Source organism: Tursiops truncatus, chromosome 10 (assembly GCF_011762595.2).
Source record: "Tursiops truncatus isolate mTurTru1 chromosome 10, mTurTru1.mat.Y, whole genome shotgun sequence".
NCBI lineage: Eukaryota > Metazoa > Chordata > Mammalia > Artiodactyla > Delphinidae > Tursiops > Tursiops truncatus.
The window spans coordinates 58,369,892-58,382,168 of NC_047043.1; the positions used below are offsets into that span (position 1 = coordinate 58,369,892).

Here is a 12,277-nt window from a genome sequence, read left to right on the forward strand (position 1 = left end):
TATTTGTGAGACTTACAGAAGCAGTTACAGGAGAAATAAGATGATATCTAGAATTTGCTTTAAAATACTAAAAAAAAAAGTAGATGGGGATAATTAAACAATATTGGCAAACTATTGATAATTATGAAAGAGGGTGATAAGGATTCATTTTACTGAAATTTCTCATGACTTTCTTTGTTTTCATAATCAAATGTTTAAACAAGAAAAACTTGCATTTTCATCTGAAGTGAAAGTTCTGTCTATGAAGAGCAGTGACTATATGGCTGAGTTAGGCCACGTAACATCGTATTAATGGACTTTGCTGGCATTTTCACTGTTATGAAGAAATATTTAGGTCACACTTCATTTCTAATCTCATATGAGCACCTTCCCTGACAGCAGGTGACTTCCAAGTGTAATGTCAGAGCCTGGTGTTTGTTGCCTGTTTTTTCACAGGCTGGAAAGGCTTGCCAGCCCAGCGTGGATTCGATCGCATTCATTGTTTGTGCTCCTTGCTTGAAAACTGAATAAAGATCAGGAAGAGCACAGTTGTTCATCAGCTGTTTCGTCTGAATCAAGCAGCATGTAAATGGGTATCCAGGGGTCCACCTCCTCCTTCTGAAGGACCGCTGTTCACATAGCTGAGTCCCTTGCACCTCTGACCATCAGCATGATGTGTCACAAAGTAATCATGAACTCCCCAAAAGAGAACATCTCTCTTGCAGCATATGTTTACCACATACTACGTTTTAAAGCCCTTCTACCCTACCTGCAGCTCACAAACGCCAAGTGCTGATTCAGAGTGCACTTGAGTGATGCATGCTAACTCAGAAGAGAACGCCTGTCGGTGTAATGCATGTGTCCTAATAATTGCTTCTCTTTACTATGTGTCATCGATGATTTGTGCTATGAAACCTTGTCACTTGATAGAGAAATTTTGCTAATAATTCATTCAACTTTCCCTTCAAGTGTGTTTATTTTCAGCTTTGTGGCTTATACTGGTTTTTGCCGCAAGGATTACAACTTTGAATGATGCTCTGTAATTTTGGTTTCCCTCTGCCTTTAGTGATAAAATTAATTGCTTTTGTAGTCTAATTACTTTGCACTTGTCTAGGAACACTAGATTGGTTTACTGAAAATGACCGTGTGCAGTGTCTGGGAAAGGTACCAAAGGTCGGATGGCTGTGCCTGGCAGAGTTTCCATCTGATTGTCCTGAGAACTAGCGACCAGTGGATTGCAGGGCCAATAAATAAGTGGATGGCAGGTCCAGCTTACAACACGTCCTCCTTCCTTACCATGTTTTATTCCCCATCTGCTCGTGTAAAATATTTATAGTCAAAGATTCACTTTTTTCTAGAACATTGAGATCTGTTGATACTGAAGGACCCCCTTACCGTTTCGGTTTATAACATTTCATGTTGTCTTTTCACCACGTTTACATCTGAATCATTTTGGGAATTCAAAATGTAATGCTGCGTTACAATAATAATAAAAATGCCAACTTAAATGTATTGGTCATAACAAACTACATCAAAGTGAAAGTTGAGGGCTTCCCTGGTGGCGCAGTGGTTGAGAGTCCGCCTGCCGATGCAGGGGACACGTGTTCGTGCCCCGGTCCGGGAGGATCCCACATGCCGCGGAGCGGCTGGGCCCGTGAGCCATGGCTGCTGAGCCTGCGCGTCTGGAGCCTGTGCTCCGCAACAGGAGAGGCCACAGCCGTGAGAGGCCCGCGTACCACAAAAAAAAAAAAAAAAAAGTGCAAGTTGATGAAGGCCAGCCACAGTGTGAATATGAAGTTTGCAGACACAGACCTGGCAATTTCTCAATTTCACATTGCTTAAAATCATTATCGTACACTTTGGAATGCATGTGAAAAAAATCACTTCATTTCTTTAGCCTCTGGAGGTGACCCAGTTACTTTTCCATCCTTGATAGCTCCCCAGTTCACTTGTGGTCTCTGAGCCACCCCATGAAGAACTGTACCTTTAAACAGAACCTGGGGACAGGATGTTTGCATACAGCACTGTGCAGTGTCAGGGAGTCTTCCATCCCTGGAAGCCTGTCCATGTAGTATAGTGTTTCTCAGAGTGTAATTTGGGGAACCCTTCCATCAAAATCAGCGGGGGAGCTTTTCAACAAGTATACTCCTAGGCCTCATTCCAGGCTCCTGAGCAGACTCTCTGGGCGTGTGGCCTGGGAACCTGCATTTTAGAAACCTTTCCCAAGTGTACCTGGTACAAATACAGTTGAAGGACTGTTTAGAGTTTATGCAACGTAGACTATGTATGCCTGCTCTGCTGGGTTTACGTGACACGTTATTTTTATATTTTATGATGAATGTTTTCCCCTTCTCCTATTTTACCCCCAGGACTGGTCCATCATGTCTGTAACCTGTTCACTGAAACTGCCACACTGTGCTTGGATGTGGACAATAAAAACAACAACGAGATGGCAGCCGCCCTGCTATTTTCCCTGCTGGATATTTTGCACAGCATGCTGACCTATACCTCCGGGGTCGTGCGACTGGCTCTGCAGGTAGAGGACCTCTTTCTCCACATCTTGAACAACCCTGTGCCACGTCCCACTTCCCTTTCCTTCTCTTTTCTCTCATCTTCCTTGAATGTGGCTTTATTTTTGGAAAAGAACATATGATTCCATAGGGAGGGAATACCATATTTATTAGCCATCTTTGGGTGACCAGTGTCAAGGACAGGTAATTTGAACACAAAATCTGAAAGGAAAGCGGGAGAGACCCAAGCAAAGAATTGGTGAGTACTCATTAGGGAACTGCTGGCGACCCAGAGATCATCTGGACTGTGAGGTTGGCCAAGCAGTGTGTGGTCTTTCCTGTCCAGAGATGGCACTCCAGCCCACCCCCAGCAGGATGGATTAGCTAGCGAGCAGCAGCGGATTGAGGTTTTAGGTGCGCATACACACGCACACATAATGTGTTTGTATGTGCATAGATACACACACATACATATACATGCATATGCAACACATAAACCCTCACACTTGCTTTCCGTTATGACTGATCATGTGGAATTGCAAGATGGTTTTTTGTTTTTTTGTTTTTTAATATCTTTATTGGAGTATAATTGCTTTACAATGGTGTGTTAGTTTCTGCTCTATCACAAAGTGAATCAGCTATACGTATACGTATATCTCCATATCCCCTCCCTCTTGCGTCTCCCTCCCACCCTCCCTATCCCACCCCTCTAGGTGGGCAAAAAGCACCGAGCTGATCTCCCTGCTTCCCACTAGCTATCTATTTTATTTATTTTACATTTGGTAGTGTATATATGTCCATGCCACTCTCTCACTTTGTCCCAGCTTACCCTTCCCTCTCCCCGTGTCCTCAAGTCTGTTCTCTACGTCTGCATCTTTATTCCTGTCCTGCCCCTAGGTTCTTCAGAACCTTTTTTTTTTTTAGATTCCATATATATGTGTTAGCATACGGTATTTGTTTTTCTCTTTCTGACTTACTTCACTCTGTGTGACAGTCTCTATCTCCATCCACCTCACTACAACTAACTCAATTTCGTTTCTTTTTATGGCTGAGTAATATTCCATTGTATATATGTGCCACATCTTCTTTATCCGTTCATCTGCTGATGGACACTTAGGTTACTTCCATGTCCTGGCTATTGTAAATAGAGCTGCAATGAACATTGTGGTACATGACTCCTTTTGGAATTATGGTTTTCTCAGGGTATATGCCCAGTAGTGGGATTGCTGGGTCGTATGATAGTTCTATTTTTAGTTTCTTAAGGAATCTCCATACTGTTCTCCATAGTGGCTGCATCAATTGACATTCCCACCAGCAGTGCAAGAGGGTTCCCTTTTCTCCACACCCTCTCCAGCCAGCATTTATTGTTTGTAGATTTTTTGATGATGGCCATTCTGATCGCTGTGAGGTGATACCTCATTGTAGTTTTGATTTGCTTTTCTCTAATGATAGTGATGTTGAGCATCCTTTCATGTGTTTGTTGGCAATCTGTATATCTTGTTTGGAGAAATGTCTGTTTAGGTCTTCTGCCCATTTTGGTATTGGGTTGTTTGTTTTTTTGATATTGAGCTGCATGAGCTGCTTGTATATTTGGGAGATTAATCCTTTGTCAGTTGCTTCATTTGCAAATATTTTCTTCCATTCTGAGGGTTGTCTTTTCATCTTGTTTATGGTTTCCTTTGCTGTGCAAAAGCTTTTACATTTCATTAGGTCCCTTTGTTTATTTCTGTTTTTATTTCCATTTCTCTAGGAGGTGGGTCAGAAAGGATCTTGCTGTGATTTATGTCATAGTTTTCCTCTAAGAGTTTTATAGAGTCTCGCCTTACATTTAGGTCTTTAATCCATTTTGAGTTTATTTTTGTGTGTGGTGTTAGGAAGTGTTCTAATTTCATCCTTTTACGTGTAGCTGTCCAGTTTTCCCAGCACCACTTATTGAAGAGGCTGTCTTTTCTCCATTGTATATTCTTGCCTCCTTTATCAAAGATAAGGTGACCATATGTACGTGGGTTTATCTCTGGGCTTTCTCTCCTGTTCCATTGGTCTATATTTCTGTTTTTGTGCCACTACCATACTGTCTTGATTACTGTAGCTTTGAGCTAGAGGAATCAGGCCCCCTGCAAGATGGTTTTTGAGGGCTAGAGATGTATTGGATTGGCCAAAAAGTTCCTTCGGATTTTAAGTAAAAAGACACATTTTTCATTTGCACCAAGAACTTTATTGAACAACATATTCACCCTTTTTTGTTCCACTGCCTTCTGCCATTTTCAGGCAACTTCATAATTCCATTTTCCCAAAACTTTTTATCTTTTTGAGCAAATAACTGTTCCAGGTGCCTTTTACAGTCTTCCACGGAATGGAAATTTTTTACATTAAGAGAATTTTGTAAAGACCTAAATAAATGGAAATCCGAAGGTGCAATGTCTGGTAAATATGGCGGATGAATCAGAAGTTCCCACCCAAGCTGTAACAGTTTTTGCCTGGTCATCATAGAAACATGCGGTCTTGCGTTATCCTGATGGAAGATTATGTGTTTTCTGTTGACTAATTCTGGACACTTTTCATTGAGTGCTGCTTTCAGTTGGTCTAATTGGGAGCAGTACTTGTTGGAATTAATCGTTTGGTTTTCTGGAAGGAGCTCATAATAGAGGACTCCCTTCTGATCCCACCATATACACATCACCTTCTTTGGAAGAAGACCAGCCTTTGGTGTGGTTGGTGATGGTTCATTTCACTTGCCCCACAGTCTCTTCCATTGCACATTATTGGGCAGTATCCACTTTTTATCACCCATCACAATTTGTTTTAAAAACAAAACGTTTTCATTACATTTCCATGGAGAATCGCATGCGGAAATACGGTCAGGGAGGTTTTTTTCCCTTATGTGGAACCCAAACATCAAAGCGATGAACATAACCAAGTTGGTGCAAATGATTTTCAGCGCTCGATTTGGATATTTTGAGTATGTTGGCTATCTCCTGTGTGGTATAATGTTGATTGTTCTCAGTTAATGTCTCCGTTTGATCGCTGTCAATTTCAACTGGTCTACCCGACCGCGGAGCATCAGCCAGTGAGAAATCTCCAGCATGAAACTTCAGAAACCGCTTTTGACATGTTCGATCAGTCACAGCATCTGCTCCGTACACTGCACAAATCTTTTTTTGCGTTTCAGTTGTGTTTTTACCTTTCTTGAAATAATAAAGCATAATATGCTGAAAATGTTGCTTTATTTCTTCCATCTTCAATATTAAAATGGCTACACAAAAATCCACCAATTTTGATAAGTTTTTTTTTTTTTTTTTTTTGCGGTACGCTGGCCTCTCACTGTCGTGCCCTCTTGCGTTGCAGAGCACAGGCTCCGGACGCGCAGGCCCAGTGGCCATGGCTCACGGGCCCAGCCGCTCCGCGGCATGTGGGATCTTCCCAGACTGGGGCACGAACCCGTGTCCCCTGCATCAGCAGGTGGACTCTCAGCCACTGCGCCACTAGGGAAGCCCGATAAGTTTTTATTTAAATGCACGCTGATATGACAGCTGTCACTAACAAAATTGTTTCAAATGAAGTTAAAGACAACTAAGTGCCACTAGGGGCATCTTACGGAGAAACTGAATGAATCTTTTGGCCACCCCAATATTTAGTGGCTATAGAAAAGTCAGGTAGCCCCAGACTGTAACCTGGCATCGTGCTCTGAGGAAGGAAGGACATGTGAGTTCACTGAGTAGTACTTTCTTTGTTAGGTACCACCACATGCTTATCTCCTTTCACGTTTTCTCTAAAGAATTGAGTCAGCTGATACTTAGATCATGGGATAGCACACAGCCAATATGAATTCACTGTTATATTTAGAATCCCAATAAAATTGCAAGAGATGGTATATCAATGGTAGCATCCTGGCTTGGACAGATGCAGAAGTTGTTGTTGAAAGCAGACTGTTCTGATACCTTGCCAGGAGTCACAGTAGCACACCCAAGAATGAATCGCTAGACCCCGGTTTAGTGTCTGTTATTCATCGTTATCTTTTACCCACAGTTAAGGTGGTGAAGTATGTAGCTTGTCTTGTGTGTTTTAATAAATAATTCCAAGATCCCCTCAACCAAGATGATAGTTAGTCAATAAGTTTTAACCCAAACTTGTAAAGCCAGTAGATGAAAATGGCCTTTGGACTACGTTGCTGTTTTTATTTGCACATATTCTAAATGAACAGTAAAGCTTGGCTAAGTACTTATGGAATCCTGAATTATGGATTTCTCTTAGTTTTCCCTCTCTTTTCTAATAAGTGTCTCTTCAGAGAGCATTGTTTCTTTTTCTTAAAATTTTTATTGGAATATAGTTGATTTACATTGTGTTGGTTTCTGCTATACAGCACAGTGAATCAGTTATACATACACATAGGTCCACTCTTTTTTAGATTCTTTTCCCATGTAGGTCATTACAGAGTATTGAGTAGAGTGCCCTGTGCTATACAGTTGGTCCTTTTAAGTTATCAAGAGCATTGTTTCTTATTTCAGTTTCCACAGTTGTAGCTTTATGTAATTCTTCAAGGTGTCGTTGATAGTTACTCTCACAAGATGCTTTGATGATATCAATCTGTAAAGATCGTGGGGCTTCCCTGGTGGCGCAGTGGTTGAGAGTCCGCCTGCCGATGCAGGGGACACGGGTTCATGCCCCGGTCCGGGAAGATCCCACGTGCCGCGGAGCGGCTGGGCCCGTGAGCCATGGCCGCTGGGCCTGCGCATCTGGAGCCTGTGCTCCGCAACGGGAGAGGCCACAACAGTGAGAGGCCCACATATCGCAAAAAAAAAAAATAAAAAAGATTGTGTAGGTTGTGGATAAAAAGGATCAGAAGTCTAAAAATTCTTTAAATTCCAGAACATAGAAATCCTCTTTTATTTCAAGTGATCAGGTAGGGTGTTTAAAAGGAAACTCCTCAGTACAAAATATTTTCTAATTCTTTTTTTCAGTTTGTTAGTGTACCAATAGATCACTGTTTTTTATTCTTTCATTTTTTTCAGCACCACTTTTTTTTTTTTTTTTTGCGTTACACGGGCCTCTCACTGTTGTGGCCTCTCCCGTTGCGGAGCCCAGGCTCTGCACGCGCAGGCTCAGCGGCCATGGCTCATGGGCCCAGCCGCTCTGGGGCATGTGGGACCTTCCCAGACCGGGGCACGAACCCGTGTCCCCTGCATCGGCAGGCGGACTCTCAACCACTGCGCCACCAGGGAAGCCCTCAGCACCACTTTGTATTTTACTGCTCTCATCTTTCTAAATCTTTCCCTATAATATCTGCCAAGTATTGCTTTTGACCTTGATGACCGACTTTGATCTACATGATACCTGGTGTCAGTCTGAAAGAGGTAGGGTCCTTGAGACTGAATTAGGGAAAAGGTTGGGAAAAGAAATGGAGTGGGCACCAACGACACATCCTTCTAGAACACTGAGCTGAAAGTTCTTTCCAAAGCGTGTCACCTCTTCCATTTGTCTGCACATCTGGGATTCTTCTGCATTCAAAGCTTATGTCTGCTTTTAACAGGAACCTCTCGAAAGTAGAAGAGCTGAGTGTTGCCAGTGTTTAAAATGATAATAGTGCTTAGATTTATGAAGCGGTTTTCTTTTTCAGGGAGGAGAGGGATATGATGCAGGAATGTGTACTGGGAAGGTGAGGAGTAGGGGAGGGAGGTGTCAGAATCTCTGCTAGGAGTCCAGTCCCTATCCCCAACCTACCTTGTGAGTTTGTGTGTGAAAGATGTGGAAGCAGAGACAAATAGATGCTCAGGACTCACTGGCGTGGTGGGAGCACCTGGGCCTTGCAGGCTGGAACACCTTGGATTTGAATCCCAGCCACGTCACTTTTTTTTTTTTTTTTTTTTTTCTTCGGTACGTGGGTCTCTCACTGTTGTGGCCTCTCCCGTTGTGGGATGCGCAGGCTCAGCGGCCATGGCTCACGGGCCCAGCCGCTCCAGGGCATGTGGGATCTTCCCGGACCGGGGCACGAACCCGTGTCCCCTGCATCAGCAGGCGGACTCTCAACCACTGCGCCACCAGGGAAGCCCCCAGCCATGTCACTTTTACCTGTGAGGCGCTGGGCACGTTACTTGACCTGTCTGAGTATCAGTTTCCTTGTCTGTAAAGTAGACATGCTAAATACTCAGCAGGGGACTTAAATGAGAGAATACAAGATATGTAAATATGGTGTGCCTTAAGTATACCTGGCCCAGGGAAGGTAAGCGATAAATGGTTGCTGTATTATTAATAGCAACAAGATGAAAGGTGCTCACCTCCCCTTCCTGTTTACAGAGGGTTCCTGGGGACCGTGATTTCTTCGTTTCTGTGTCCTGGCACATGGGAGGGCAATCGGTTCGTATTAACGGAGTGAACTAACTCCTAGCAGGCTTATGAGATATAAATTTATGGTTTTATTTTGCATTTGTGAGCCTAGCCCAGGGCTTGGCACCTGTGATTTTGGCAGCAATCAAGAGAAGAAGGGTGTTAAGTGTCAGGGAGCTTCATTTTGGTATGACGGTCAATACCCAAATAGTGGAGCAAATCATCATCTTAATACACTGAGATGCCTCACCACTGGAAGGTACAGGGTCCTGCAGAGTGAACAGCGGCGAGGGATGTTACCAAGTTTGGGGCTAGGGAAAGAAAATATTCAATATTAAAATCCAGGTCACCTGACTTCCCAATCTGGGCCTTGTCTCTCACTTCTGGAGTGATGGGGGACCGCTTGATACATTACTCTGGTAGTAGGACGGTTTAACTGCTGTTGGTCGGCAGGTGTGTCGGCATTGCCTGGAAGACTGAAATGTGGCCCCTGAGTCGTCTTTGATCTCACACTCACGTGAAGGCTGCCAGGGTAGGGGCTACAGTCTCTATTTCAGTATCCCTTGGAGTTACCAGTTCGACTCCTCAGACTTTGCCCTTACTGTTGTCCCCCATGAGCTACCCTGTCTGGTGGCTGAGTGCAAGTGAGATTTGTCTGCTGTAGTCTGTGGTCCTCATCGTTTCTCTCCTGCCCTTGAAAACTTTGATGACATCTCACTATCTACATATCATTTTCTAACTCCTTGGCAAGACGGTCAAGGCCTCATATGATCAGCCCCAGGGTGGTTTTCCAGCCTCGTCCGCCAGCCCTCACGCAGCCCATGCACACGCCAAACAGTCACCTTGGCATTTTCCACATGGATCCGGTGCCTTATCACTCCCGGCCTTTCCTCACGTGATTCCAGCACCTGAAACACCGGCTGTCCACGTCATTCCCTGCAGACCTCGTCCCCACCATCCAAACGGTGACTTTGTGTCACCTTTTCCTACTCCCGCCCCAGCTCCTCTATTCCCTCCTCCACTGTGGCAGTTTTCACACTCTGCCTTTAGTGGAGTTATTTGAAAACTTGCCATTCTTCTTCTTCTATTTTTAAATTTTATTGAAGTATAGTTGATATACAGTGTTGTGTTCATTTCTGCTGTCCAGCAAAGTGACTCAGTTATGCATATGTGTACTCTTTTTCATTATGGTTTGTCACAGGATATCGAACATAGTTCCCTATGCTCTACAGTAGGACCTTGTTGTTTATCCCTTCTATGTATCCATCTTCCCTCCCCCACCCCACTCCTCCCCCCTCGGCAACCACAAGTCTGTTCTCTATGTTTGTGTCTGTTTTATAGATAAGTTCATTTGTGTTGTGTTTCAGATTCCACATATAAGTGCTATCATATGGTATTTGTCTTTCTCTTTCTGACTTACTTTGCATAGTATGATCATCTCTAGATCCATCCATGTTTCTGGAAATGGCACTGTTTCATTCTTTTTAACGGCTGAGTAGTATTCCATTGTATATAGGTACCACATCTTCTTTATCCATTCGTCTGTCAGTGGAGATTTAGGCCGTTTCCGTGTCTTAGCTACTGTAAGTCGTGCTGCTGTGAGCATAGGGGTGCCTGTATCTTTCGGAATTATAGTTTTGTCTGGATATATGCCCAGGAATGATATTGCTGGATCATATAGCAACTCTGTTTTTAGTTTTTTGAGGAACCTCCATACTGTTTTCCATCGTAAAGCACGCCATTCTTTTAATGAAACCGTGGGGTTCTACAGAGTGGGGACTGAGTCGTATCATCTGTGCATGGCAAGCGTGTGGATGATGGTGTCTGGGGAGCGCACCGAGTGTTGACTTGAATTGTCTAGGCCACACCATTGCACGTTGTGCTCTGTTGTGCTTGAACCTGCTTAGGACGTTGGCAGCAGCTGCCTGAGGAATTGACTCTTGTTCACTATAGGCGCCATACCTCTGTGTTTATGTAACAAAGCTCTGTTGAGGACCTGCCCCCTGTGCACTAGATTCATGTAGCAGTGGTAGATGTAATAGAGTTATATTCTTCCTGGCCTTTCTTCTTGTGCCAAGAAGTTAGCTGTATCCCCTTATCTCATTTTGGGTAATGCTGTAATGCCATTTAATATTACATACGGCTCATAAGTTGACATGCCCGTGTTTTATATGTTTACAGCTATTAAATTTATATTTGTACCTAGAGTTCTCGTCTGAGATCCGTACTTAATATATTCAGTAGCTTCCTAAACGTGACCACTAGAATGCCCCACAGTCCCCTCAAATTCAACATGTCTAAAGCGGAGCTCAGGATTCACCTCCCAAACATTCCCCTGCCAGCAAGCCCTGCCCCTCTCATCCTGCTGTGCAAACTAGAAACCTGGGGGTCCTTCTTAAAATTTCCCTTTTTCATATTCCTCATTTAATTTGTCAGCAAATAATTCAGATTTTGCCTCAAGCACTACTGCTAGCACCCAATCAGGCTGCCCTCTCCTCTTGCCCAGGCTGTAACAGCTGGGTGAGCCAAGAACCATGGATGGCCAGGAGTGGGGTTGGTTACCAGCCAGCAAGGACTGGGGCAGTGAGTTGCTGAAAGGGGTCAGTGGGACAGAGGCAGAGGCAGAGGACTGGACAGGGAGGACCGTAGCAACATCACGGCAGAGGTGGGTTTTCTTGCTGTGGAAAGAGCCCCTTGCAGAATGCACATGTAAGGTATCTGGGAATCGAGAGGCTGACTCTGGAGAGTGTACCGTTGGGGAGCTGGAGAGACCCTGAGAGAGGCTGGCCAGGCCCCTGTATTCATTGCTCGGCTACCCACACGTGATCTCCTTGGCGCACAGTTTCTGCTGTGGGCCTGGATTTTTGTGAGGACAGTTGAATTTCATATGCATTCCTGATGTGCACCTTCCTCTCGTGCAAGCTATAGCATTCCCTTTCTGGAACGCTTGGCATCTTTATAAGGAGGTGGTACCCGAATACTGGCGGGCAGGGTCAGGTTGTTTCTTGGTGACAATAACAAATGACTGTAGAGGGTCTGGAGGCCTACTGGATATCCTGGCGGGAAGAGTCCCACAGTGTGTGCTTGTGCTTGTAGCCATGTCTCCTTGCTTATGTGTGTTTGGAAAGGAAGCAGTGGCCCCATGCCCCTCCCTGCCTAGGTGCTGGTTTGCAAGACTGCCTTATTTTTCCCAAGAGACAGTCGGTCCTCTCTAAAGGATAACATATTAATGTGCAAAGGCCGATATTCCACCTCACATGGTGCTTCAGAAGGCAGGATCAACAGCCGAACTTCAGAAAGGTTCAGACCTAGGGTAGTGCTACGCGTTTGTTTTCTGGGAGGAAATTTCACGTCTCTAATAGAGGCCAGGGGTTGAGGTAGGGAAAGGGGAGGGGGGAGGTGAGAGGAAACTTCTAGCTACCAATTATTGTTGTCCCCCTCGGCTGCAGAGAGGTGCAAGCTGTTAA

General features: G+C 44.3%; 1 protein-coding gene across 9 annotated transcripts in view; it reads left to right on the forward strand.

Annotated features, from left to right (window-relative positions):
• ULK4 (unc-51 like kinase 4) overlaps positions 1 to 12,277 on the forward strand; it is a 522,462-nt gene that overhangs the window by 342,396 nt on the left and 167,789 nt on the right. For all 9 annotated transcript variants that reach the window (XM_033864673.2, XM_033864674.2, XM_033864678.2 and 6 more), the window contains one exon: positions 2,349 to 2,515. In XM_033864673.2, the coding sequence (XP_033720564.1) occupies positions 2,349 to 2,515 (167 nt within the window). The remainder of the gene's footprint in view (positions 1 to 2,348; positions 2,516 to 12,277) is intronic.